The sequence below is a fragment of the Rissa tridactyla genome, chromosome 3, assembly GCF_028500815.1.
Source record: "Rissa tridactyla isolate bRisTri1 chromosome 3, bRisTri1.patW.cur.20221130, whole genome shotgun sequence".
NCBI lineage: Eukaryota > Metazoa > Chordata > Aves > Charadriiformes > Laridae > Rissa > Rissa tridactyla.
Window position 1 is genome coordinate 99,772,176 of NC_071468.1, and position 27,899 is coordinate 99,800,074.

Sequence of the window (27,899 nt, forward strand, 5' to 3'; positions counted from 1 at the left end):
AGCAAAGGTAAAACAAGCAACTTTTTTTTGCAGTATTGCATGTGAAAGTGACTGTTGCGTCTATATGAAAGTCTTCAGTAGATATAGTGAAAAAAGGTAAAATACATTTTTAAAATGTTAATAAAATAATTTTGTTGTCGAACAAATACAGACCAATTTCAGTTATAATACTTCCCCTATAAAATGGTGTGACGGTCTGAATTTAGTAAGGATCTGTTTGGGGTGAGAATCATCACAGATGATGGGACTTCAGAAAATGCTTCTCTCATCTTTACTGTTGTAGTATATATTCTCAACTAGAAAATCCAGAGGTGAGTATCTGTTTGGCATATTTTTAGTATGTTATGGCTGCTCACCATAGAGGAGGAAGAGAGAATTTGTCTCGCATGACTTTAGTATTTTGATACGTAGCCAACTGTGTATCAAGTAAATCAATAAACAACAAGTGTGGTGGGTTTGTATTTCTTGCATACAGTGTATCCTCCTGGCTGCTTAATGCGGAAAGCTCCAGCTGATTGTAGTTAATGCCCTATGTTAAGTTTTAGCACTAATTGCCATATGCTGTCCTTAAGCTGAGGTCGGAATTGTCGCTGTAGCTGATGGCTGCTGTCACACAAGCAGCGCAGGTCGCTGCTTCTTAGGAGTATGGTTTCCTTTGGAGCAGAACACCTTGGTCCAGACACGTTCTCCTGTCCTCGTGGCAAGTTACCCCAGAGCCTCCCAACCTTCCCCTGCATATTATGGGCTACAAGTGGAGGTGTTGAACAGTGTTTAAAAGATGTACATGTCCCAAACCTGAATCTTTGTCCTGTTAGGCTGTTTTTATGCTGCTCGAAGTCTCATTTAAAAAGTCTTCCAAATATAGATACCTTTTCCCAGCATTTTAACGTTTGTTTTGGTGGGAGCGGGGCTTGGCCCTGCCGTTCGCCAGGCGGTGGTTGCCCTGTCGGATGGTGCCAGCCGGAGCTGCTGCCTCAGAGCCAGGAACCAGACTGGAGGGAGTCGAAACTGAATGAGCCTCTCTGCCCTTCCAAGGCCCAAGGACGAGATCACTGAAGACAAGTTTGGGATTATTTTTTTTTTTTAAAATAACTTCCAATTTAACTTTGCTGTGGAAGCGTCCATTTAAACGACGGCTTTATCGGTCGGGGGTGATGGGGCCGGTGGTTAAAAGCCAGCAGCATGGTCACCAGAGTGTCTCCCGGCGGCTGGCGCGCTGCCGCCTCCCCTCACCTCCCGGCGCCCCGCCTGCCGGCCTCCTCGGCGGGGCCACCCCGGCCAGCGAGCGGCGTGCGGCCGCGCCCCCGCCCCGGGCGGCTCCTCCGGCGGGCTGAGGCGGGCGGCGAGGCCTCCCGCCGCCCCGGGCCGGCCCCGCCCGCCGCACGGCACCGGCACGGCCGTGAGCGAGCAGCGACGGGGCGGTGGGGGACTTGAGGAGATAAGGAGGAGGAATGGACGGGGGGAGCCCCCCGAGCGGCGCTGCGGGAGCGGGGGGGCCGGGAGCAGATGTTGCCTGAGGGGCGAAGCGGGGCGTTGCTCGGCGCTGGGGGAGCGGGGCGAGCCGGGGAGAGGGACGGCCTCGCCGGGCGGGACGCGCCGGCGCTCGCTGAGGGCGGGGGGGGGTTTCCCTCCTCGGCTGCCTCCTTGGCAGCTGCGCTTCAGAAATGAGGAGGAAGGAGCGAGGGCAGCCCGGCAGCTGCTGCTCGTAGTCGGGACCTGCCGAATGTAAACCTGCCGTGCCTTCGGGGTTCGGGGGCACACGCCGCGCCCGCTCTGCTCTGCGGTTGCCTTAAACATCTCTCCAGGTCGGCGGTGGGAGAATCGGACTAGAAACGTTGTGTTTTCCGACTGTCTGCTGGAAGGACGCGTTGGCTTGGCTGCTAGAAAGTGATGTGTTCCTGTGGGACTTGCGGAGGCACCACGGACAAGCCTAGTACCAGAGGAGGATAAGCTGCCTTTCGGATCAAGGTTATTTATAGTTACTGCCAAAAAAAGTAAAGGGCTGGTTTATTATTCTTACTGTTCGGGATTTAACTTATTTCTTCACACACCCCCCAAGATTTTTCTCCGTGCCTTGGCGTGAACCATACACGGCCACTGCGGATTCTTTTTAAGCTGCCGCACCATGTTTTATTTATAAAGGAGATGGGACTCTGCAAACCAGTTAAATGGATTACAGTTGAGCTGTCACCTACAGAAGATAATGTGCTGCCTTCTGTAACACTTTTTCATTTGGAAGGCTTAATCGGGAGATTTCAGATACAGATTCTGACCTGGAAAAATAAGTGAAGCTTTCTGTGGAGTGTTTGAAATATTTGAGCCACTGGTGGATTTTGCTATACTTTGTTTTTCTGTGACATTGGAAGATTTCTGTTACTTTTCTTACTGAAGCACTTTATATTGGGGGGGAGGGCGGGGATAAAACCTCACATCCAGGTAAAGTTGCATTTAAACTGATGCACTGATTATGAATGACCTCAACCACCTCGTAAGTTATGATGTATATTTTGTATCTATGCATCTTACGCTAAGGGCAAGTTTACTATAATTCTTCAGAGTGCTGGTGTTTTTTAAATGTTTCCCCTGTATCCATGAAAACAGAGGTGTAGTGGTGTACTTGTGCGAATACTTTCAGGATGGGGAAGCCGCTTAGCAGACCAGACTGTCTACGTCAGAATCCTCCGTGTGTTGGCAAAGGGGAAGAAGATGAAGATCTAAATATTGAGGACTGTTATGTTCCCCAGAGGTCCATCTATGACACTGTGCGGCTGAATGAACAGATCGATTCGGGCTCCAAGGGCAGCCTCTCTTCGAGGCATTTCACGGACCGGACCTTACCCTACAGTCACAGAACACTGGACATCAGCACTTTGTGCTCCAATGGTGCCCTTACCTCTTCCAGTGTTTTTGAGCTCCGAAGCCGTGAAGCTAATAAATTAGATGAAAAAATGATCTTTGATGCTCTCAAACTGAACAGTGATATAATTCGGACAGCTGGATTAGCCAAAGCAAAGTCTCACACAGAAAAGAAGGAGCATAGGCGATCGTGGAGAATGTTTGTTCCGCCCAACTTTTCGGATTACACGAATAAAAGTGAATGCTCCTTTAATGAAACTGCTGATATGTCAGATACAGCTAGATTGGGCAAATGCAAATGGGGTACGAATTCTCTTACCTCGGAAGAGGATGATTCTGGTTTATGCAGCCCTCCAACAGAAAGGGAAGATAAACAAGATACACTGTTAGCAGGGGAACAAGCTCAAATGCAAAGTTTATCTTCTGCAGAAGATATCCATGCAGTAGGTCAGTTCGGACCGTATTTACCAGCAATCTGCAGAGAGCAGCAAACCCCACTGCTTGCAAGCAGTAGCGTCCCTGTCAAAGAAAGCTGCAGATTGGCTTTGCATGACATCTTACCCTCTGGAAAAGTACAACAAAGCAATGCACAGACATGTGAGACCGATGAGGAAGAAATGGGGGGGGAATACTCTCACTTACAAGGTTTCAAAGAGAAAAGTCTGTCACATGAAGATCCTCTTCAAAGTGATGGAAGAAGTATTTCCCTCGACAACAATGAAGTGGAAAATGGATATGAAGTTCATGAAAAAATTAAAACACAAGTCACAACAGTAGAGGAGGATTATGTGGATGATGCACATCATGATATAGGTGTCTATTATGCAAATATTGCTGTAAATACTAGTGACTTGGATTTAGCAAAATACGAGATTTTATCTGATACAGAGGAATCCAGTATAGCATGTACAGGCTCAAATGAAGTGACATTTTCTGTTCAACAGCTTCAATTAGATAGTACTGTAGACTGTCCAAAAGCTGTCCCAGGGAGAAGTAAAGGCAATATCTGGACTACTGGCATCCAAGAAACCTTGGATACAGTCTGCAATGGCCTATTGTCTAACAAGGTAATTTAAAAAAATCCACATATTTTTGAAATAGTTGTAACACAACCTGAAAGATATTTGCTTAAAGCTTTCTTTAAGTTTTGTTGTCGCAAAAATGTCATTTTTTATTAATTTGTCAGATGCAGCAATCAGTGTAATTTGCATAGCACACACACGTTGTCCAAAATTGGTGAGATGGTCAGTTCAGAAAATGAATGAGGGGCAAATTCGGAGAGGGATGATTACTTCCAGCTGTGTGGGGCAGGGTTATTTATTGCCCAGCTGGTGCCTGTTACTCCCGATGTGGAAGTGCCTCATCCGTGCACCCATGTTGGTGCTGGGTGTCTGCGCAGAGCGTGGTTACAGGCAATGCCATTCAAGGGCAGCTACAGCCCATGTGTTCAGCCCGAGCTGCCTTACTCATCAAGGTATAGGCGACAGTATCAGGTCCTTGTGGTTTCCAAAGCAGGCAGATTAAAGGCTCACCGCCTCTTCTGAAAGCCGACTTTTGCATTTGCGTGCCAGAAAGCAGTTCCGACGTTACAGTAGTGTTTTACAAGTGCAGGATCTCGCAGCGCTTTGCGAGTGGCGGATGAGGTAAGAGAGTAAGAAGTGAAGCTTTGTAATAAGGAAAGGGTGTTTGTCGGGTCTGTAATTTTTTTCTTCCCACTGGTTGAAATCTGAGATACTTCAAGCTTTGTTGCTAAGTTGTTCTGGTAAACTTTGGCCTCGGCAATAATTGTAATTTATTTTAAGCTTCTCCCTGCAAAGAATGCACGCGTTTTTAAAGGGCAGATTATGGAGATCAGTCCTCTCTGTGGCAGGATGTTGCTTGCAAAAGATGAGGCTTTATGGCACATAAAAGAAGAATTTGTTATTGATTCTGTGTGGAAATATTATTCTGCCTCCTCCCTACCCTACAGTCAAGAAAAACACAAGCTTTTTCCTTTTTTCTGGGAGCAGCCAGCTGGTTCCAGTCTCTCAGTTTTCATGTAACCACAGTCTTAGGGGTTTCAGGGGGTTTTTTGTCCATAGGAACAAAATTCTCAGGGGTGCTTATTTTATTTTACCCCTCGTGTTTAGTGTAGTTGCTCTAGCTTCTAGATTGACTTGTCAAGCTGGTGGAAGCGTGCTCAGCCACCTGAGGTCTGCTGCTTTAAAAGCAATCACTTGCCACCCTGTGTTTGGTGCAAAAGGGGAGAGTCACTGGTATGTCCAAAGTGATCCCCGCTTTTCAGGATGCTGAGAAAGGTTGCTTTGAATGCACTAAGTGTACACCAAAACTGTTACTGAATGCTGCTATAGAAATAGAAGGATTTCGGGTCAAAAGTTGAGCATTCTTTAGCATTGTTTATTCATTGGTTATTTTTCACTGGCCTGTGTAATTAATTCAGGGGCTTCAGGCCATTTTCTGATCTCATTGACACTGGTGTCGTGTAGCCTAATGCAGCTGAATACAAATGGAGATTTACATTGCTGTTGCTAGTGGTAATAATCTGGCTCTGAAAAAGTTTAAATACCTGGAAGAGTAAAATAAAGCAAACAGAAAACTGCTCAAACTGCTCTTTGGGTATGGTCAAAACCCTGGCAATTTGCAGGAAAATCCCCTTGAATGACAACCCATTCTCCTGGGTGTCCGTGGGGATACTGTTTCAGCAGCATCTGTGGTGCCTCCTCCTCACTTGTTACCATTGTATTCTCCTAAAAACTACCTTAAAATACCTCTTCCTTCACCACTTCTTCAACTTAAAACTTTTGCTTTTGTGCTAATTTGGAAAATAGTGCCCAGCTGTCTCTCTTGGTGTGTGTTTATTTATTTGATGACAATTTAACAATCCTTCTGGGCCATTTTTTTGTAAGATTTCGTAGGTAGATAATTACACAGATAGATGAGTTTCTCCAGTCTTGAATTTTTTCCTCTATTAGAAGTTCTTTCTGTTTGTTTGGTTTTGGTTTGGTTTGGTTTTTTTCCTTCCAAAAACTTTCCCCCCTACTCTCTCTCTCCCCCTTTCCTTCCTGTCTAAAACTACTCATGGAAGTGTACATCATTTCCCTCTGTGATGTGTTGCATTTATTCTGTTTAGATCGAGTCGATTCTGTTTAGATTTAATAATTTGTTTTTAGGAAGGTGCTGATGAGGAATGGTTTCCTTTCTTCTAGACACCAGGTTTCAGCGATTCTTTTTCTTTTGTTGTTTTTTTGTTGCATACTTTTTTGATGCAAATACCAGATGCATTTTATGTTAGAAGATACGATGTTTCATGTGTGTCTTGGATTTCAACTGCAGGTATTCCAGAAAGAAGAAATTGAACCCCTGCAAGCAAAACAACAGGAGGTAAATTGGTTGGGTCAAGGCCTTATTCAAAGTGCTGCTAAAAGTACCAACACAGAAAACCTTGAACACGATCTTGAAGATGTCAACACCCGATGGAAGACTCTTAATAAGAAGGTTATTATTCCGTATACTGTTCTGCTTTTGTTGCATTCTGCTTTTTTGATTATTTGCTTGCTGATGTCTTTCAAAATACAGGAAATTAAATATTTACTAAGAATATGAATTATATTGCTTTACACAATCACGTTGATGGTAATTCTGAGGATAAGATTTATAGCACTAGTAGCCAGAGGTTTTGTCAAACTTTCTATAGGTCTGTCCTGGATTTTTGTTCAGGAAAGACTCCTCTAGGACTATGTGTTCCTTCCTCCTTAAGCAGAACAGGGAAGTTTGATAACCCAATCAAAGAGGTTGGAGTTGTGTCATGCTCATGGGAAAGGTTATTATATTATTGTATTGTTATACAAATGTTATTTGTAGACAGCCACTTCCAAGTAGTTCTTCTTTCGCATGTTTTTTCACTCTATTGTATTCATTCACGTACACTGTTGTACCTGTGCAGTGCACAGAGGAGTGGTACAGCCCGGCTTTGTGTGACTAGTGGCACGTTTCCTTTAAAGCACCTTAAGGATTGTGTTGCTTGAGACATCAGAAGGTACCACTGCTTTGGAAAACTGGCTGTAGATGTTTTTCTATTTTAAGAGTCCTCTCCCAGCAGTAGCTGCAGGTGGAAAATGGAAAGGGTGGGAAGTAGAAACGGCGCTCATTTTCCTCCACTTTGTCTTCCTGAAGGATTGGTGCAGCAGAACCACAGACACCTGTGGTTCACCTGTTTGCCTTCTTCTTTACTATGCCTTCTTCCCTTTGAAGGGATTCTTGCCCCTTATTAAGAGTTGCTAGTTTGGGTGCCTGGCTCAGTCTTTCTATAAGGAAAATAAAGACTGACTGAAACACAAACTTACTTCATAATACTGTAGCTATACAAAACAGGAGTATCTCTTGTAAGGAACTAGTAGAGCAGTCTGATTTGCTGGGAGTTAACCTCTTCTTTTCATTGGATGTCTGTAGCCCCAAAAGATTAATGCTAAATTGTGCCACAGTGCCTTTATTAATAGCTATGAAAATGTGAGTGTTAGTGATATTGCCAGATGTTCTACAGATTTTGGCTATTTATTTCAAAGAAATAAAAAGAAAAGGTCAGTACAGTCTGATCATCTTCTTTTTTTTTCAGGTTGCCCAGCGTGCTGCACAATTGCAAGAAGCCCTCCTTCACTGTGGGAGATTTCAGGATGCCCTTGAATCTCTGCTTAGCTGGCTTATTGATACAGAAGACCTTGTCGCTAATCAAAAACCACCATCTGCTGAATTCAAAGTTGTGAAGGCCCAAATACAAGAACAGAAAGTAAGTGAAATGCGTTAAGAATCTCTCTCCTTCCACTGGATCAATGAGAATAAATTCACAGTCTTTGGCAAAGCATAAAATCTGTTTAAGTGTATTGTATTATGTTGAAGTGGTCTGAGGTGTTTAAAGCAGCCATCTGCTTGGTACTCAAGAATCTGTCCAGGGTTAGGAGAAGTGCTCGTCTTCTGTGACTTAAGACAAAGAGTGACACTGTGCGATCTGAGCTCTGGTTAGAATTATTAACATAATCCGGAAAGGATCGTTAAAGGTCTATTGGAAAAGAAAAAGCATAAAATCAGTATTTGGTCATTTGGAAAGTAGGAAATAAAAACGAGTACATTTTAATTGTAATAATTCCAAGGTAATATTACAGATTTTAGACTTAAATACTTGGCTCTTGATCCTGATTGTGATCTGATTGTTGTTGGTAATAAGTTGAAATGCTGTTGGGAAATGGCCTGTGCTAATGTAGAGACGCTATCAGTGTTGTCAACTTTTGCATTTTTTCATAATGGTTATAGAAAAATGAACCATAATGTAGCTTATGAAACATACAGTCCATGCGGCTGGACTGTGTGGCCCACTGCCACGCAGAGATTTCATATAAAGTTGTGGTCAATACAGGTTGTCATGTTGGGATATCCGCAGAGGCAAAAAGTTAATGTTACCAAAGGCAACTAGAGAATGGAGGAAGGGAGGATTTTAGACAAAGGTGTGTTTTATTCTTCATGGAAAAGTTAATTTACTGGACTACATCAGTGAACTCAGTTGTATCTCAAACAAGTGATGAGTCAATTATATAATGGGTTTTATATCTATTTTCCTATCTCTATATACATCATAATTGTCTTTGTGTTGCCGAATCTAGAAGGGCATGCAGCTTTCTCAAAAACGTTCCTATAAAATGCATCGGATACTCTAAATAGCTTGTTTCCCTCAATGGTATTAAATAGAGGTTTTTGTTCTATATGTTCACTCTTTGGGCTGCCACACATCTTTACCCCATAGAAACCAAGGAAGTTGTTTGGGCTTGGCAAAACTCTGCTGTTCATAGCAAAACAATTGAGAAACGAAAATGAGCATGTGGGGGGGTGGTGTGGTGTGTATCTCTTTTTGATTAACATTATTCACACTTTCATCACAATGTAGGCATTGCTTTTTCTTTTTTTGCTTTAACAGGTTTTCAAGAAGTCTAGCTCCTTCTGTTTTTACACTTGTGTTATTCCAATGTTTCTTAATAACCTGGTGCCTGATTACTTTCTCTGTAGCTTCTCCAGAGGTTGCTGGATGACCGCAAGCCTACCGTTGAGGTAATCAAGCGTGAAGGGGAGAAAATTGCAGAGTCAGCAGAACCTGCTGATAGAGTGAAAATCTTGAAACAGTTGAGTTTCCTGGATAGTCGGTGGGATGCATTGCTCACTAAAGCTGAAACAAGGTATTTGAAATTCTTTCATAGATTTGAAAAATGTAGACGTAGCATGTGATAGATGATTAGAAGCAGCATGTGGAACTCTATAGTATGAAAGCTTGCAAGTACTATCATTCTTACTATTACATTATATTATTGTCTTGATGTTAATATAGTAGGTGTTGAAAGGGTCGAGGAATGTGTTTTCTGGGTGGGGATTTGAAAAAGGGCAGCCTTCTTCAGAGCAGAGAGAAGAAGAGGGTGCATAAGAGGTGGCCTGAAGAAGGCACAATTGAGAATAAGAAAGGACTTGGAAAGTTGGAAGAAAAGGCATTTAAGTGAACAGTGAAGCTTTACAGTGAAGAACAAAAGAATGTGATGGCATCTGGGTGCTTAGAGTAGCATTGAACTCACCTCTGTTGCCTCCTACTCCTTTTCATAGCCTCTTCTTAGTTCCTTTACTCTGAACCTCTTTTGTTAGCTCATACTAATAATATGATTATTTAATTAGTAGAGTCAACCACTAATAGACCATTATTTCCTTCTTTCTTTTTCTTTTTTTTTTTATTTTTATTGAAGGAATCTGACTCATTAGCTGGGGTAAATGTTAATGTCATGTTTAATTTAATATTAGTCTCCCAGTCTGGTGATATTTAATTAAAAATCAAATTGCAACTTTTCCAAGCCATGTATTTGCCGCAAAGTTGTCTCCATTTTTCTTTGGATGGTCTCTAGAAATGAAGAGATTTGAGGATGATTTTTAAAACTATGTGGAGTGTTTTCACTGAGTGTTCTGTGGCTAAGTCTCTCAATTCTACCTTGTTTGTAAGCCTTGGGAAGCACATGTAAACATAGCTTTTGTCTGGAATGAGTTCCCCATTTGAAAGACAATATTGTGATGTTTTTCACATAGGGCAAGTCTCTCTGAAAAGTCTACTTGAAGGAAACTTGTTCAGCAGTGGTTGTAGAGGAGACTCTTCCTGTAATCAAGGGTCTTCTCTGAAATGTAATAATCTGAAACAGGAATGTTTTAGATACTGCTTTTTTATTTTAGAGGTCAAGTCTCTGTGCTTTATTAACGTTGTCTCACTAACTTCATTGAGAGCTATTATTCGGAACAGGAGAGGCAAAAGTAGAGCCAAATAGTTCTGTTCACATCATTGAACAAGTGTTTAAAGATATTTTACGATGCTGAGGAAGCATGACAGTATGTTCTGGTTCAGTAAAGCCTTTGCCTAACTTTAAAACATGTAAAATAGTCAAGGGAATGTAACTTTATGCTTAAAGACAGCTAGAAACTTGACAACTATCCTAATTGGGTATAAAACAATATTTTGTTGAATTGAGTGCTAAATTATTTTTAGCAAAATGTATATGAATAAGGTGATACTCTCTTTATTTACAAAACTTGCATATTAGCTAAAACAGTTTCAAACAGCTTCTGAGATGTTTTTTAAAAAATTATTTGATTTTTACTTGACCTCGGTTTTCATTGAGTATCATAGATATGTTTCTGTTTCACTTGGTGACTGATTCCTACAATAAGACAGAATCCTTTCCTTTTTTTTTTTCTTTGCAAAGGATTCAGGGGCTTTTTTAAAAAAAAAAAACAACCCAAAACAAAAAAAAAACCAAATCTATTTCACACTTACTTCATCACAAAAAATAACCTTTTTCTTCACATGTTAATAGGAACCGTCAGTTGGAAAGCATCTTGGTGGTAGCGCAGCAGTTCCATGAAGCTCTGGAGCCGTTGGTGGAGTGGCTGACCGCCACAGAGAAGAGGCTTGCAAATGCAGAACCTATTGGAACGCAGGCCTCCAAACTGCAGCAGCAAATTTCTCAGCATAAAGTAAGATACAGACCGCACGCTTTCTTTGTGTCATTCTTTTTAGAAGCTTCTGTAAAGTGCCACACAACTGGCAAAGCTGTTGCTGTGTACCTGTGTTTTACCATACTGAAATTTTTTTCTGTAATTTGAGTTTTATATATTTACGTTGGCAATATTTCCTTTTTCGTTCAGTTTTTATTGAGTTCCACTTGCATTTCTTTTATGTTTTTCTGATTTTCTTTTCCATTATTCATTATTTTTTAAAAAATAGGCCCTAGAAGATGATGTCTTAGCTCACAATAAGAGTTTACATCAGGCCATTAGCACTGGTCAGTCTCTAAAGAGTATGAGCTCCAGGGAAGATAAATATATGGTGCAGGAAAAGCTAGATTCTTCACAGGCCCGATACATAGAGATTCAAGAGAAGAGCAACAGCAGGTCTGAACTTCTCCAGCAAGCTTACAGCAATGCTCAGATTTTTGGGGAGGACGAAGTTGAATTGATGAACTGGCTGAATGAGATCCATGATAAACTGAGCAAATTGTCAGTCCAAGATTGCAACCCAGAATTGCTTGAGAAACAGCGCTCTGAACTACTGGTATTTTGATTTCTGTTCATTTATTATTTAATTCATTTTTAATTTTTATTTATCTTCCCATGCTTTATTTATTTTTCATTAATATATTCTGTTTAAAATTATGATATGTTTATTCCAAGTAAAAATAATATAATCTGTTGTGTCTGTGCTACCACAAACAGCCTTTTTTTTCTCTTAGGATCTTCAGGAAGAGATTCTTCTTAGAAAACAAAATGTTGATTTGGCTATACAAAATGGCTTAGAGCTTCTTAAGCAAACAACAGGTTAGAGCTTTTTTTCTTGTACTTTTAAGTGCTTATGAGAAAATTGAAGTGGAACTTGTCAATGTTAACCCATATTTGCTGGTTAAAGCAGTCGTAGTTGTTTATTTTAATAAAGGTTTGAGGTCAAGGTTCAGGCAGGTCATGTATTTGGGCCAATCTCACTATTCACGTAAGTGAGCAAAAGTCCTTTTTTTGCCTGCAGAGAATTTGGCCCTTGAATCCTTTAATATTTTTAGTGGAAAATTATTTTAGTGAACCCGCATTCCATTCCTAATAGCAAGTTATGGACATTACTCATAATGGAGGGCTGTTTGGCAGTAGACGCAGTCAATTCCCTGCAGACATCCACAGATGAACGAGATATTAAACTACCTTTTACTGCAAGAGGAAAGCTTCATCCATTGGAGCTAATACTGTGGGAAAAGTTGCGTTCCAGTTGTACACAACATGTCTGTTCTGTAGATCAACATCTGTCCAGATTTTCCAGTAATTCTAAAGTTCTTGAACTCTTTAAGACACACATGTGGTTGGGGGTGGGGGGTATCCTTCTCTGTTCCAGTCTTAGACATTATGCATAGTCTATAATGAAATCTGAATATACACTAGGTAGGTTGTTTTTATTTCAGCCTTTTGAGTTGTGTTTCAAATGGATAGTAATGAGGGTGTACAGAGATGTCAAATATTACTGTAACTGAAAATCTAGGTAGTATTTTGTTGATTTTTTTTTTCTTCACATTTTCAATGACCCTTTTATAATCTTTTTTTTTTTTTTTTTTTGACCTTTATAAGAAGTGTTGTGAATTTAAGGGTGGATTTTTTTTAAAGAACATTTGTGTTAAATATTGAATCTAAGTCCTTACTTCCTAATAGTTTAGTTTAGTAAAACAGAAGAAAAGACAGAAGGACAGATCCTGAGCTCAGGTAAACTTCGTAGCTCTGTGAACTTTAGTGACGGTAGGATAATTTACAGCAGTTGAGGATTGACCTTGTCATCTTGTTTGGGTTATTTTATAATTTAAATACTGGGATTTCTGCAGTAGGTGGAGTTTGGGATTTGGGTGGGTTTTTTTGCTTTTAAATATCTGTGATCACAGGAAATAACATCCCTCTGGTGTTTTAGGTGATGAAGTTGTAATAATTCAAGATAAATTGGAAGGCATTAAAGCAAGATACAAAGACATTACGAAATTGAGTTCTGATGTATCCAAGACCTTAGAGCAGGCTCTGCAGCTTGCAGGTCAACTGCACTCAACTCACGAGGAGCTCTGCAAATGGCTTGACGAAGTGGAGGTGGAGTTAGACTCATATGAAACTCAAATACCAAAGGGTGAAGAATTAAGCCAAGTACAAGAAAGACAAAAAGTAGGTTTTAGAATCTGTGAATTATTTATTGCTGTATGATTCAGCTAGGTTTTGTGTTAACTCATGTTTGGCATGAAGTTGTTTCGTGAATAACTAATTTTGGCATCAGATCACTTGACTAAAAGTAACAGTAGTTAAGAATCAAACTCACTTTCTAGAGTCATCTGTTATAATCACTTACAAAATTGGGCTGAGGTTTATTTTTAGCGCAAGAGAAGCACAACATTTCCTTTTTATTCAAGCAGCTACCTAATCCTGGGAAAGCTCTTAAATTGTCAAACAAAGTTATTTTGGTTCTTTAGGTGTGACATGGATAAAATCCTGTGAAGTAGAAAAAGAGTCAGCATTTAAAACATATACTGCTAGTCTTGCTTAACAATATTTATTTCGAAAGAAAAATTGGAGTGTAAACTGGATGGTGTGGACAACATTGAGGGGGGGAAGCTAAAAAAAAAATCTTTCCATTAAATTTCTTTTATATATATATATACACACACATATATATATATATAAAAATAAATAAAGAGAAATAAAACAGCGGTGGGGGTTTCTATACAGGTAAAAACTTATTCCTGAAAAACTTATTCCATCATTGTGTGATGATTTGATTGGAATTTAATCCAGTCATTGCTCATTTAAGAAATCACGTGAATTCATCATATTTTGCTTTATTGCATGCCTGATTTCACTTGCTGGTGATTTAGTTCCTTATGGAGTTGCAGGTTGCGAAGAGTATCCATTATTTTTATTTTCTTCATTAAGTACTAACAATTCTTACAAAATTACAAAGAATTTCAGACTGTCATACTGACTGGAGAAATATATTTAAGATATATTCTGTAGAAAATTCTCTTCAAGAATCACCCGCTTCTCTGCCAAACAGCTTGCAGTATCAAAAAGCGAAATTGAGCTGAAAATAAGTGTGCTTTGGGTTGTGTGGAAAACATTGCAGTTCTTGACTCATAGAGTGGTTGAAAGAATAAGAAAACATGTGCAAGCTGCGTGTGCTTAGCTCGCATGCTCGCATGTTTACTTTAAATGGCCTTTTCCAGGAGTTGAAAAAAGAAGCAAAGAACAACAAGGGCTTACTGGACACTCTGAATGAAGTTGGCAGTGCCTTCCTGGAGCTGGTGCCGTGGAGGGCCAGAGAGGGGCTTGACAAGATGATAACAGAGGACAATGAACGTTACAGATCAGTGAGTGACAGGATCTCTCAGAATGTGGATGAGATTGATGCCGCCATCCTGAGATCCCAGCAGGTACTGAAAACTGTTCTTTGGGCAAGTCTCCGGCCATGTGTACCTGAACAAAAGATGTTCTTTAATAATGTTGCCAAAAGCTTGTTGTGCTTGAGCAGCAAAAGGCCTGTTTGAATGAAATGGGACTCCACTTTTAAGATATGAATGCCGGAACTCAGCTAATCTATACACTTGTAGTTGCCTACCTTTTTCTTGACGCAAACATCAGTCTTGTAGGTAAAATTGCTGTAACTATCCTGTGGCTCCTTAAGTGGGAATTTGCTTAAGTAAGAACTGAATGGCCCATGTTCCTTTGTAGATCATGTTGTGTTAAGTAACATTGAGATCCCCAGCTAATTTTACTGGATGCGACACTGAAATCACGAGGGTTGCCACACCTTTTAGCATCATCTGATTATCTAGCTCCTCTGTACTTTCCACAATTAAAAGCTGGATCGTCTTGTTCAAGCTGTAGTGGAGGATTTAAATAACAATTGCTTTTATTCACATCCACCATGCTTTTCTGCTTGGTTCTTTAGTTATTTAATATGTGGAAGTTTCTATATGTGCACAGAGGTATATATGTGGGTACACTTTGAGAACTGGCACTCTAGTTTGATCGCTAAATAGTCCCATATTTAAGCTTGCTCATAAATGCGTCGTAGAAACACAATTTTCCAGTGTCTGCCTACAGTTCAGGCCTAAAAATATTGGTGGACAAATACTGTTTCTGCTAATAGTTCCCGTAAACAGTTGTAACAGCACAAGGAGAAAGCATGTGTGGTATTTTCAAAGTTTGCTGAAAGCCAACTAAAAGAGGCTGGTGGTAACTGAGATCTCCTTGTAACTGAGGTTAAAAATAACTTCATGTTTCTTGTTAAGGGATTTGCTGTGAATATTATTGTGTTAACCAAATCTTCAAAAATGAAGAGTGATTTTTATTTTTTTTTTTAATGAGTGATAAGGTGAGACAGGAGAGTATATGTTGGCTCTCCTTCAACTTTTCTGAATTCTGTGAGTATGTTGCCATCCCCTAGCACAAGTTCAGCAGATTTGGGTCCAGGCATGAAAGGTCCAGAGCTGCTGCTCCACTAGCTAATCTTGTGAGCGTGCATTGCACCTTAGTCCTCCTTACCCCTAACCTCCCCTTCAGCCCAACTCACATCACCACAATATACTTCTATACACTATATCCTATGATAAATATCAAGTGGCTTAACACACTTCCAGTGAAGGATAAGCTATTTTCCATTTAGCTCGCCGAAAGACCATGCGAAATAAAAAATATTTTTGGAGAAGCTAGTGCTCTGTGAGCTTACCCTATGGCAACTCGTTCAAGTGCCTGTACTATTAAAAAGTTTTGGCTGGAGGAAAAAGCCACTGAGAACATGAGGGTTCAATGGGAGTAGTGTGGGTTTTGTGCTACATATTAATGGGCCAAGGTGAGAAATTTATTAAGCAATATGAAGGGGTAAGCATATTGTTTCATGTTGTGACTGGAAGCTGGAAGGCTTAATAGACTAGTGCAGTGTCCTGGTTTTAAACTACCTGGGCAAAATGCTCACAGATGGATAGAATTACCCTAGAGATAAATTTAGCTACACGTTTTAACCTTCATTTCTCAATACTGAAGGTACTGGTTGGTGTCTTACCCTCGTGAAGGAGTGCTACGAAGAAACAGAAGGTCATATTCTACTTTGGGTGTACTTATTGTTCTTCACTCTAAAGCAGCCCTAGAGAGTGCTTTAGAAGGCATTCTCAGAGCAAGTCACAATGTCATCGTATTTAGAAGTCAATCATTCCTGGTTAGAAGAAAAAGTACCACAATGAACTACGCTTGGTTAAACTGGGTGGGGATGAAATAGATGATTTTATAGTGACTCAAGTGAAGTTCAGGGCTCATAAATAACTGTCATGCATAATGGTAAGAAATCACTTCAAATTTTGGATGCAGAGCGTACTGATTTTGTGCTTTTTATTCCTTAATGTTATAGTTGAACATCACAAATTGGAAATCCTATACCTTCAGCAAATGGACTTTAGAGTCCCTGGTCTTCCTTGATGCTATGTGACCTAGAACTTTCACTGCTGTGCCTTGATTTTTGTTATTTCCATCAAATATTTGCTCAATGTTATCTTATATATTCATGGGTATTTGGTATCAGGAAGTCCCACTGAAGGTAATTTGTACCTCTAACACATTTGAAATCGCCGTCTTCATTTCCTTCATTTGGATCATAAATAGATGGGCTTCTGAAGAGCTTGGTTGTGAGCTGCAGTTGTTGAAGCCAGGATTAAACCACCACCGGTGCATGTGCTTAGTGCTAATGCTTACAGTACTGACTGTTTTTGGAACATACCTTTCTATTAGGAAGTCACAATATTTAGGACAAAACTTACTTTCTGTTACCTCTATGAGAAATGACATATAGTGAAAAAGAATGTTTGTGCTCTCTTTCATGTAACAAATGGATTATAAAGGCTGAAAAAGATTGACTCATAAAGAATGAAATCACAGAACTGCTTCTTTTGGGTTTGTGTGACTCATGATTAACCACTAAGACAAGACTGATTTAGTGGCTAAAGCGAACTCCAGCTACCTTACATGGTCTACAGCCACAAAGGCACAGACCAGCAGATTGAAAAGACAAGAGGGACAGAGAGAGACTTCTGAGGAAAGTGGGGGTATTAACAATACAAGTCGCAGGTTCTAACCTAAAACATCCTGACAAACTTTCACAATAACTCGGAGTCATATTCTTCGTGTTCAGTTAAATGTAGTGGGGGTCAGAGTTTAAATAAATAAGTAAATAAATTAGTTCTTAGTAGTTTCTACAATGACTGTTTTGTATGTCTGATCATCCCATGCAATATTTCTGTATGGCTTAAGCTCAGAGCTGCCCCCATTGAGTACTGCAACACATGTGTGCTAAGATACATGCCTATAAACTTGAGCTGAAGAGAGAATGTGTGATTTATTTTTTTTTTTAAATTTGGTCTTACTTTTCCAAAGAGTTAGGTCCCCATGTATTTCTTTGCAGGATCTCATGCTCTCCTTTGCAAATTAGTAAGAAACAGATCCTTTAAATCCTCTCATTACTTTAGTGCTTTGAGGTAATTTCTGAAACATTTAAGTGTTGACTAAAGCTAGTCAAAAGTTAATCTTTTAGTAGAAGGACTGGCTGTACCCAAATGCCCCAAAGAATTTTCTCATTTAATCTAGTTTTGGATTTAATCCTGTCCTCTCTGAATTCAGTGAGGTTTTTCCACTGACTTAGTTGAATTGTGATTGTTTTGCCTTTATCATTTAATACCAAAGCAGCTTCTAAGATTAAAAGGATAACATCAAACAACTATTTCTTAGGGTAATTGCAACACTAGCAGTAGTAATTAACATAGAGATGGAAAAGACACGTGAAAGTAGAATAAAATGAAAATAAACAGTCTAGTTAAAATTCTGACATTATAACCCTTTTTATTTTCTTATGCCTGTTAGAGAGCTGTAGGCTTTGGAAAAAGTATTTGCTTCTGTTGCTTTGTCACGCTTATGAATTAACCTGCTTGTATTACAATCCCTGAGAATCATTTTGGGCTTTGTATTTCATTTATATAAAAACCTCATATGGAAAGTGAGCCGCTATCATTCTAACAATTCAAAAGTATCTTTTTTTAATCTTCTTTAAAATTTTTGAAATGGTCATTCTAATTTCATGTCTATAGAACTGCTGAACTAATTCACGTCTCCCTCATTTAGTTTGATCAAGCAGCTGATGCTGAGTTTGCCTGGATTGCAGAAACAGAAAAGAAACTGATGTCTCTGGGTGATATTAGGCTTGAGCAAGACCAGACCACGGCTCAGCTACAAGTTCAAAAGGTAAAAGAAATGCATTTCCAACTGTCATGTTAATTATTGGCCGGCACACTCTCCATCTAGAAAATGTACTGGCATGATTTAATTTTCAGTCCATCATAATGCACTTCAAAAATAGTTTTTACTCCATGTAGTCTTATTATTTTTTTTTCTGACCAATTTGTATTGTGTTTCAAGGCTTTTACCATGGAGATTTTGAGGCACAAAGATACTATAGATGAACTTGTTAAATCGGGGGATAGGATCATGAACACATGCACCGAAGAAGAGAAACAGACCATGAAGGTAAAGTTCCTTAAATTGCAGCTAGAGCAGTAGTATGCAAAAAATATATAAGTAGAAGGATTCATATAGTGTTTTTTTCTTAAATACTAATGAAAAAGCATTAATTACAGCCACTTCTAGTCTGAGCATTGTAGTACTAGAAGAAATGCTGTTGTGTATCACTCTCCTTCCTTCAGGATGTTCAAAGAGCAAACCCTGTGTACTTGCTTCATAGCCTGATACTAATTTGTAGCCCCGTTTATCATTTTCGTCCATGGTAAATAGTATTTTAGCCAATGGACGATTGAGTGAATAGGTATTAGTCATCTGGGGTGGTGTGTGTGGAATCTGGCTGTTTATCTTCTCCAGTTCTCTTGGGTCAGTGACGGTCTGGGCGTGTGTATTTCTGTGCCGGATTCAATGGCTGTGCACCTCAGGGTGAATCTTTACTTTCATTTCCGACGATTTCAGCGTAGGCCTTACTTGCCAAGGTTTTTCCATCCTGTCGACTAGCACAGCTCATGAAAGGCATTCTTATGCCTTTGTCTATTACACGCACACAGGGAGCCTGAGGTATGGGCTATATATACGTACAGACAGATTTTTCGTGTTGGCATTTAAGAATGGACTAGTTGTGGGGTTGGGGTTTTTTTTTGCTAAATTACAGTAAGGCTGGATTTTTTGTGTAAATTTAGTCCTTCCAATAACCACCCTCCTTGAACAATACTTCACTAATTATGCTCTGCTGCAGGATCTCTGAATAAATTTGATTTGCTCTTAAGTTAATTTAAAATAGATGAGATGTTCTGTCTATGAAACTGTAGTCATAAGGGAGAGCAGTTTTATGTGAGTCTCTACTAAATACTTGTTTTTGTCAAAAATACTGTATATCTGTGTGTTAGGCTATGTTTTGTCCTTTGGATAGCATCTCTATACTTAATTTACATGCAAGACATAACAAATTAAAGGATAGCTTGTTCCGCCAAAAAAGATCCTTTACTTCACATTCAGTGGCTTGCTTATATGTCTAGTTTTTCCAAGGCTAGCATTTATGTGCATTGTCACATATAATATTTCATAAAAATGATAACTTGGGCAGCCTTCCACAAGAAAAATGTATAGCTAGTTGATACTTTCTTTTATTATCACATGTGCAAATACGGTAGATTTGTAATGTTTAAAACTTGTATTTCTATCATTTTTTGAATGGTAACGCGTTTTCATTAATTAATGTATGCTAACCTGGAAAATAATGTTTTGTGGTTTCTCTTGCAAGTTTGTAAGCTGCAAGCACAACAGTATACTCTGTTCTCTTCCCAGATTTAAAAAAAAAAAACCAAGCACCGAAAAACAGATTTTCATGTATGGTTCATGGTGCTTTGATTCAGAAATGCTGTGGAAAATGTAATTTCTGCCAAGTATCACTGAAGATAAGTGTCTTCAGTAAGGAAGTGGGGCTAAGATCTGCAGCCGAATCATTTGCAGCTTGACTGGAAGCCCTATGAATAAAGTGTTATTTGTAAATATCAATATCATAAAATATGTTCTAATTACTTTGAAAGTACTCTGCCAAATTCTGATCTCCCGCAATATTAATTCTGTCCACCTTAAACACTGATACTGTAAAACTTTATCAAAACTAAAATTTGGGTCACTGGGGTTTGATGCTATAATTATCAAAGGTTGTTTAGAAATAGATTATATATATATATAAAAATAATTGAAATTTGTAGGTAATAGACGTGGAAAAACATACATTGCTATTTTTTGTTATATTATTTTACAGAAAAAAATGAAAAGCCTCTTGGAGAAATATGATGCAGTCTGTCAAATGAACTCTGAGAGAAACCTCCAGCTGGAACGGGCTCAGTCCCTGGTTAACCAGTTCTGGGAGACTTATGAAGAGCTTTGGCCATGGTTAACTGAAACAGAAATGATCATCTCTCAGCTTCCTGCACCAGCCCTTGAATACGAAACTTTAAAGCAACAACAAGAAGAGCATAGGGTAAGCATTTTGCCAGTTTTGAAAAACAAAGTGTCAAAAGCAAGTAGTATTCTGCCTAGAACTGTGGAGTGCTCTGCTAAATGCTGAAAACCCAGACACATGTAGTTCTGTTGAAAAAAGAATTATTTAAAATAATAATACAAAATAAGTACATCATGCCTCTGCTGTTTTTCCAAACTGTGCATGCAAACAAGATTCTCTGAGGAAGGCAGCAAACATTTCATAAGCATAGAAGAGGGCTAAGGGGGAAAAAAATGCCATTGTAGCAAGAGAACTGAGCACAAATAAAGTTAATTTTTAAGAAGCGTATTTAAAAGTACACATTAATGTCAGTATTAGAACAAATCAAAACCCATAAACAGAAAGAACAGACCTGCGACCTCGTAGCAAGAAACAAAAGAAGGTAAAACATGACTAAAAAATTTGTCTTTTGTTTTGTTGTTATCATTGGAACTAAACCTAGCTGAGCCAGGAAGATGGACAATTAGAGGGCCAAGAATTGATTGCTTGGGTTCCAGCCAATCCCATAATTTTTTTTCATGTCAAGTATGTTTGTTAGGTAATAATTAAAAGAAACAATTGTTTACCATAACATCACAAAATAGAGGCAACAGTGTTGTAGGCTGACCACCATATGGCCTTTCTTACATGGAGGAATAATCAGCTGGAATAAAAATTAGTACGTGTCATATGTGGCTACGAGTATCACGTGAAATCAGATGCATCCCACCGAGGTTAAAAGCCTGCATATTTTGACACATGCAAAACCCATATGGCTACTGGACATACCTGTCTCTCCCTACTGAGCATAGAGTAACTAGGTTTTGGGTTTTTTTAGCTACCTCAATTAAGCGACTCAAGTTAGATAGGATGAACCCTGGCTTCAAAGTCTTGTTTACTCTGAGACCAGTTAATGAAGATATGCCACTATTATGTACTGGTAAACACTGGGTTCACTCATTTGTCTTCCTATTGTGTCCACAATGAACAAACATGCTCTATTAAGACTAGCTATATAACATGAGCTTTACAAACTATCTTGATTAGTCACTGTGAACCAAATCATGCTTGCTTTACTCACCGGATTGTTCCCCATCTACTTTAATCATTCTGCTTGCATGAGAGGCCCTTCAGATGAGCTTCTATTTTTGCATTTTCCCTGGGCTGTGCCATTAGCTGAGATTTGTTTGTTAAGTAGAAGATTAATGTCAGGCAATTTTAACATGTAATCTGATCTGGAATACTTGTTTACTGGAATTGTTTACCCAATAGTAGATCATGGAAAAGATCAAATAATTTATTGTTCTATTAAAAAAAAAAAAAAAGTTTCTGAATGTGAATTGAAAACCGTTTTCTATATTCACTTACATTTCTGTTCTGATGTATTTACTGATGACTGTCTTTATTCCAAGTCATGGAATTCATAGAGTTGATTCTGTGTGAGTAGCACGCAGTCAGTTTGGTTTGAACTGAGCTGTGGGCAGAGCACTAGCATAAGGTTTGGACCCAGAAACGTGCACTCTTGTTGGCCTGGTGTCAAATCATCTATTTGTGCACAAAAATAAACCACACAAAATTATTTTCTAAAATATTTCAGACTGTTCTTAGTTTCACCTTTTCCTCTTCGCTGCTAATCAACATTATTTTTCTTGTTACAAGGTATACAAAGAGTTACATTCTCAGTAAGAGCTAGAGTCAGGGGGATTTGTGTTTTCATTCCTATTTTGTCATCAGAGGACTGTTGAGCGTCATGGTCACTGTCTTTTCAGTCTTCTCAACCTCTCCTTGTCTGGGGAGGAGCAAGTAAGCAAGCCAGTATCAGGATGTCTTTTTAAGGGAAGGACCTTAGTTGAAGAGAAGAGGATTTATTTACACTAAGACTGATATAGGCCCTTTTCTGTGTCTTCATTAATTTAAACAAACTTTGAGCTGAGTGGAACAGGGCATGTGCCTCTCATGTTCCTGCACAGGGACTATAGGGTAGAAATGCACGGAGTTCACAGCACCAGGAGGGACAGTGCCTCACAAGACAGTGGGATTTTCCTGAAAAGGGTGGAATGAGCTGAGAAAATGAATAAAAGTGGAGGGATGGATCAGGCTACTCCCACAAAAAACCTTTCCCTTTTGTCAGATCTATGGGTGCAAGTAAACAAAACCAAAATCCTTAGGGAAGTTGGTAGACACCTTGTGACCTTTCACTTCCACAAGTTTTACGCACGGTTTTGACTTACTTAGGGCGTGGATGATGAGAGGGAGTAGACAGCTGAGATCAAATTTAATTTACTTATTAATTACTTGCTAAACTTTGTGTCAATTAAGAAATAGCGCTGTTGTGAAGACAGAGGGGTCTTGTCCAGAGAGGAGACTGCTAAACTAGGTTGATGGTCTCTACTAATCGGTCTTCCTTGTCCTTTTGTCCTTTACACTGATTTCTTTGACTCTTCCTTGTGCTACTTCCCTCTTCTTAAAGCAAGGATAATTTGGATTAATATTCTTGCAATGCCAGTACCTCTTTCTGTGATGTTCTTCAATGGAAGGGTTTGAGGCAAGTGACAAATACCAACATGAAAAGTATATATACAGTGGTGTTATGCACATGTCTGGAATATTGTTGACATTTCTGTCATTATAGGTGCTAAATACGGGGAGTGTCTGTTGCCAAGATCATATGCATAGTTAGCATCTTATGTTTTGCCTGTAATCATATGTCCTACAAGAGTATTGCATGGACCTTTCCAGTGTGTCTCTAATTGTGATGTTTAATGCCTGGATAGCTCCCCTTTGGAACGGGAGCCATCACTGGCAGAGCAATCACTAACTTTATTTGATATTATTTGCACTTTACATTAGGATGAAGGGTGTTTGTTTGGAATTTCTTGCCAGCTGGATGTGTTAGAAGTGTGGACAGCTGTAATGTGGTGGTGCAAGCATAAGAAACTGATAAGTTGTTTCGTTTGTTATAGCAACTGCGTGAGCTGATCGCTGAGCACAAGCCTCATATAGATAAGATGAACAAAACTGGGCCTCAGTTGCTGGAGCTGAGCCCAGGAGAAGGTTTTTCTATCCAAGAGAAATATGTGGCAGCTGACACCCTTTACAGTAAAATTAAGGAAGATGTCAAAAAGCGAGCACTGGTACTGGATGAAGCCATTTCTCAATGTACCCAGGTATCAATTTAAGTTTAATCGGATTCATTCAAATGGAAAGATACACAGACATTGTCATCTTGCATGTATATATCAAGACTAAACTTCTGTTTTATCTGTATTTTTCAACCTAATGGCCTGTGAATGTTCATATCGCTGCTTATGGCCTTGATTTTTCTATTTCTTGAGGGTTTATAATTTTATATATTAGTAAGTATTAAGACTACTGCAGTTGAAAAATGGTATTGCTTCTTAATTTTGAAGTAAAAAAAGGAACATTTGGTCTAAAAATGTGGGATTTTATTTTCACGTTATTCTGTTGTCTCTTGCTGGTCTGTTACCAGCTGATGCTTCCTTTGCATATGGATGTCACTGTTGATCAGTTAATTTCAATACAGTCATACCTTGAACTTGGCAGCTTTAGTTACAGTCCGTTACCAATGGAACTAGAGGGTAGTTTGGTAGCGGTAGCGTTTGGTCTTTATTGCAGACCCACAAGACCCACAAGAACTTAATGTAACATGTGCTTGAACTGTTACGTAAAAGTAATGCGAACAAAATCAGACCTCACAAAATGTCATCATGAGCATAGAATTCAGATCAAGTCTATAAAAGCTGCGCATCTTGGATTCATCAGCCTATGCAGTGAACCTCGATAGAGTATGCTAGGTATCACATTTTGGAAACTTTAAAATATTGAGTTAATTGTCATTAAACCCAAACTGAAATTCTTTTACTCAACCCCAAATTCAGAAAAGAACTCAGTAACTGTACGTGAACCCATACGAAAACCTGAATAAAAATATTTTGTTCTGTACTGCGCCTTTTATAGGAAGCTACCCCTTCTCTCTGTTCACTGGAAATTAAGTGCTATATTCTGCTCAGGTCTAAAATACTAAATAAAGAAATACATCTTAAAGTTCTCATCAAGTCTACATTCTAAATAATTTTTGTCATAGGTCATTGTACTTCATGTCATATTCCTAGCTCCTGCAGACTGAGTTTAAGAAGCTCAGGGGAAAAAGTGACATATTATCCTGCTTTTGAACTTGGTATACACATTGTGTTATACTTTAGTCATTCTAAACAACTTCCTTATTCACACCTCTGAAAGATGCCTGATTATTTAGATTCACTGTTTTTGTTTATCGTAAATGCTCATGGAGCTGCACATTTGAAAATCAAGATATTTACTTAGCATTTGAGTCCCTGCTTTGTATGTGGTAGACATTAACGTGTTGTACTGGCTAAGTACAGAAAGCAAGAATAAAAATGCATTCTTTGGTAACAGCTAGAGTATAATCAGATGTTGAGAAAATGCTTAATTATTTATGCAATACTTTAAGGTTCATTTTCTGTACGTTAATGTATATGCAGATGTCAAAGCAAAACATTGTAACGCCCAGAATATAATTTTATATAATCTCTTTTTTTTATCAAGATACATAAATATATATTATTAGGGCTCTGCACTATGATGGTTTATGTCAGCGTTTGTCTAGACAGTCCTGGAAGAATAATTATTTAACTCTTCAGGTTTTAAATTATATGAAATTGCATTACGTATCAAAGGCACCACATAACCTATGGAGCCAGAATGAGAGGTTGTAATGACTTGCATTTTCTTCCTTTTAAGTTCTAAAACACCTTGTCTCATTCATTGAAGTACAAGTACAAGGAAACCCACTGAATGTACCAACAATTTTAAAATTTAATATATATATATCCTAAAATTAGACCTGAATATTGCCAATTTAATTTCCGTCTTTACCACTTTTGTAAGGTTTTGTTGCTGCAATCAGTTTTTCAGAAGTCCTGAACGTGGGAAGGCTACTTATCTTCCATAACACATTTTGCTGGCTTGCATGATATTTGCACTTCTAACAAAAACACTGAGTCCATAACATTAGTCACAGTGTCTGATTTGAAGTGGGTTGTATGGTGGGAAAAAGTAATTACATTTGTATTGCCTGTATTCCTTTGAATAGAAAGGATGTAGCTATTTGTTCACATAAGGTAATCTTGTTTTGCTGTGCTCTTTCTAGCACCTTTCCCAAGTGTAGTCGAGTGCTTTTTGTAGATCCTGGAGGGATCGTTAAATGCACCCACAATTTACTAATTTCTGTAATTTGAAAGGGGCAAAGTGGTGAGATATTTTTAGGAGTCTCTAGGGATCCAAAAGCATATGGTAAAGGCTCTTTGGACCTATACCAAGAGGTGAGCCATGTTACATAGCTGTAATTGAGTTTCTGGGCACCTACCTGGGCTCAGTCAAATGTGGGTCAACACACGCTGTTGTGTGCTTTTAGTTGCAGAAAGTAACGTTCCTTTACTGCAGTAACAAGCATCAGCTGGGCACTAACAAACATCTTTTTGAATGACCGTACATATTGAATCTTAATCAGTGGTTATATGCCAGTATGTTGGTCCTGATATGAAAAAGTATGCATTTACTACTAAGGTAAACAGCTTTCTAAAATCATGAAATCAGAAAGTCATGGCTCTCCAAAATAAGGTACAAACTACTATATGAATTACACAGGACTAAATGCAAGTAGATTCTGCTACATGTATGGAATGTCTCAGGACTGAAACCAGACTTCATAGTAAAATTCTTAAATCTAAGAGGAAGCAGCATTTTGCAAGGTCATTTTTGTAATTTAGATATTGAAAGAGGGGAAGAACCACGAAGGGCAGTATTGCAAGTGGCACATACATATGTTGGCTAGAGATGTTAAATATGTTAATTTTAAAGTACTTTTTTCCAAGAGAATTTCAAATGCCATTTTTCAGTTGTTTTTTTTTTCTAATTTCTCTGGCACTTCTTTCTGTCCTTTACCACCCTACCAGTTTCATGACAAGATAGATCCGACTCTTGAGAGTCTGAAACGCATAGTTGAACGTCTGAGGCAGCCACCTTCAATCTCAGCAGAGGTTGAGAAGATTAAAGAGCAAATCAGTGAAAATAAGAACGTGTCGGTGGATCTGGAAAAACTTCAGCCGGTGTATGAGACGCTTAAACAGAGAGGGAAGGAAATGATTGCTCGCTCAGAAGGAGCCGATAAGGATATATCTGCTAAAGGTAAGAGATCAAGGAAAGTTTCATGTAGTGTAAATGCAGCAAGCTGCAGCATATAAAAATCTTCATTTCTGATGACCACTAAACTGGGGATTGTGTTCTCCTGGAGAAGCTGGAGAAGATTTATAAAAGTAAAGTATTTGTTTAAAATAATTCATTGTGGATATGACCTTTGTTTTATTTTTTAAGGTTATGTTGGTTGTTTCCACTTAAGATTATAAGGAGTCCTGTAAAGAAACAATTTTACAGTCTGAATTTTAAAACATACCCATATGTTTCTGCTGTAGAACTGTAGAGAGATTTATGGCCAAGAATTGTTTGCCAAGGTAGTAATCTAGTTCCTCTGTTGTTTAGCTGTTCAAGATAAACTAGACCAAATGGTCCTCATTTGGGAAGACATCCAGACCTTGACTGAGGAGAGGGAGGCCAAATTGTTGGATGTAATGGAACTAGCTGCAAAGTTCTGGTATGATCATGTGGCTCTTGTAGCTACTATTAAAGATACTCAGGAGCTCGTTGGAGAACTGGAGGGACCTGGAGTTGACCCATCTGTAGTCAAGCAACAGCAAGAAGATGCTGAGGTCAGTAGAAAGTATTTTGTTGACTTAAAGTTTATTTACAGTATGCGGAGAAAAGACAGAATTACTATGAAATACCACAGGAGGATATTTTTTTAGAGACCAAGAGGGATAATTGTGGAGAAATATACTATAATGATATCTCAAGAGTCTGTGGTAAATAACATGTATCAGTTCTTAATTGCAATGAGCATGCAACATGTGCCTGTCATTATATTTGCATATCTGTTTATAAACTTGTATATAATAAGCACGTCACTGAGAATTTTAAAAGCTATACATACTTTAGATTCCCTGAGTAATACGTAACATCTAAATGAAAGGTGTACGCATGTATCATGCTCTACATATTATGCTCTAAGCCTGTAATTATTTATGCTGATAGTTAAAGATTTGAAGGTTGAATGATAACCTCTAAAAAAGAAAACACTCTGATTAAAGAAATCTAATTGAAAACTTCCTGTTTATTTTTTTTCATCTCATGCAAAATGACATCATAAACCATTGTTGTAATTTAGACTGATGTCAGTTGATTTCACTCTGACGCTGCAAAAGGGATGCTTGTATTTTAAGCATCAGATGGTAAGTCCAAGTGACTTTAAAGAAACCAAAGGCCG

General features: G+C 38.8%; 1 protein-coding gene across 29 annotated transcripts in view; it reads left to right on the top strand.

The window, feature by feature from the left end:
• The window catches only part of DST (dystonin), a 310,022-nt gene that overhangs the window by 235,146 nt on the left and 46,977 nt on the right, over positions 1–27,899 (top strand). For all 29 annotated transcript variants that reach the window (XM_054197080.1, XM_054197086.1, XM_054197084.1 and 26 more), the window contains 14 exons: positions 6,190–6,351; positions 7,469–7,639; positions 8,908–9,074; positions 10,740–10,899; positions 11,150–11,476; positions 11,655–11,739; positions 12,860–13,101; positions 14,154–14,360; positions 18,094–18,213; positions 18,388–18,495; positions 20,261–20,479; positions 23,443–23,646; positions 26,476–26,707; positions 27,059–27,285. In XM_054197080.1, the coding sequence (XP_054053055.1) occupies positions 6,190–6,351; positions 7,469–7,639; positions 8,908–9,074; positions 10,740–10,899; positions 11,150–11,476; positions 11,655–11,739; positions 12,860–13,101; positions 14,154–14,360; positions 18,094–18,213; positions 18,388–18,495; positions 20,261–20,479; positions 23,443–23,646; positions 26,476–26,707; positions 27,059–27,285 (2,631 nt within the window). The remainder of the gene's footprint in view (positions 1–6,189; positions 6,352–7,468; positions 7,640–8,907; positions 9,075–10,739; positions 10,900–11,149; positions 11,477–11,654; positions 11,740–12,859; positions 13,102–14,153; positions 14,361–18,093; positions 18,214–18,387; positions 18,496–20,260; positions 20,480–23,442; positions 23,647–26,475; positions 26,708–27,058; positions 27,286–27,899) is intronic.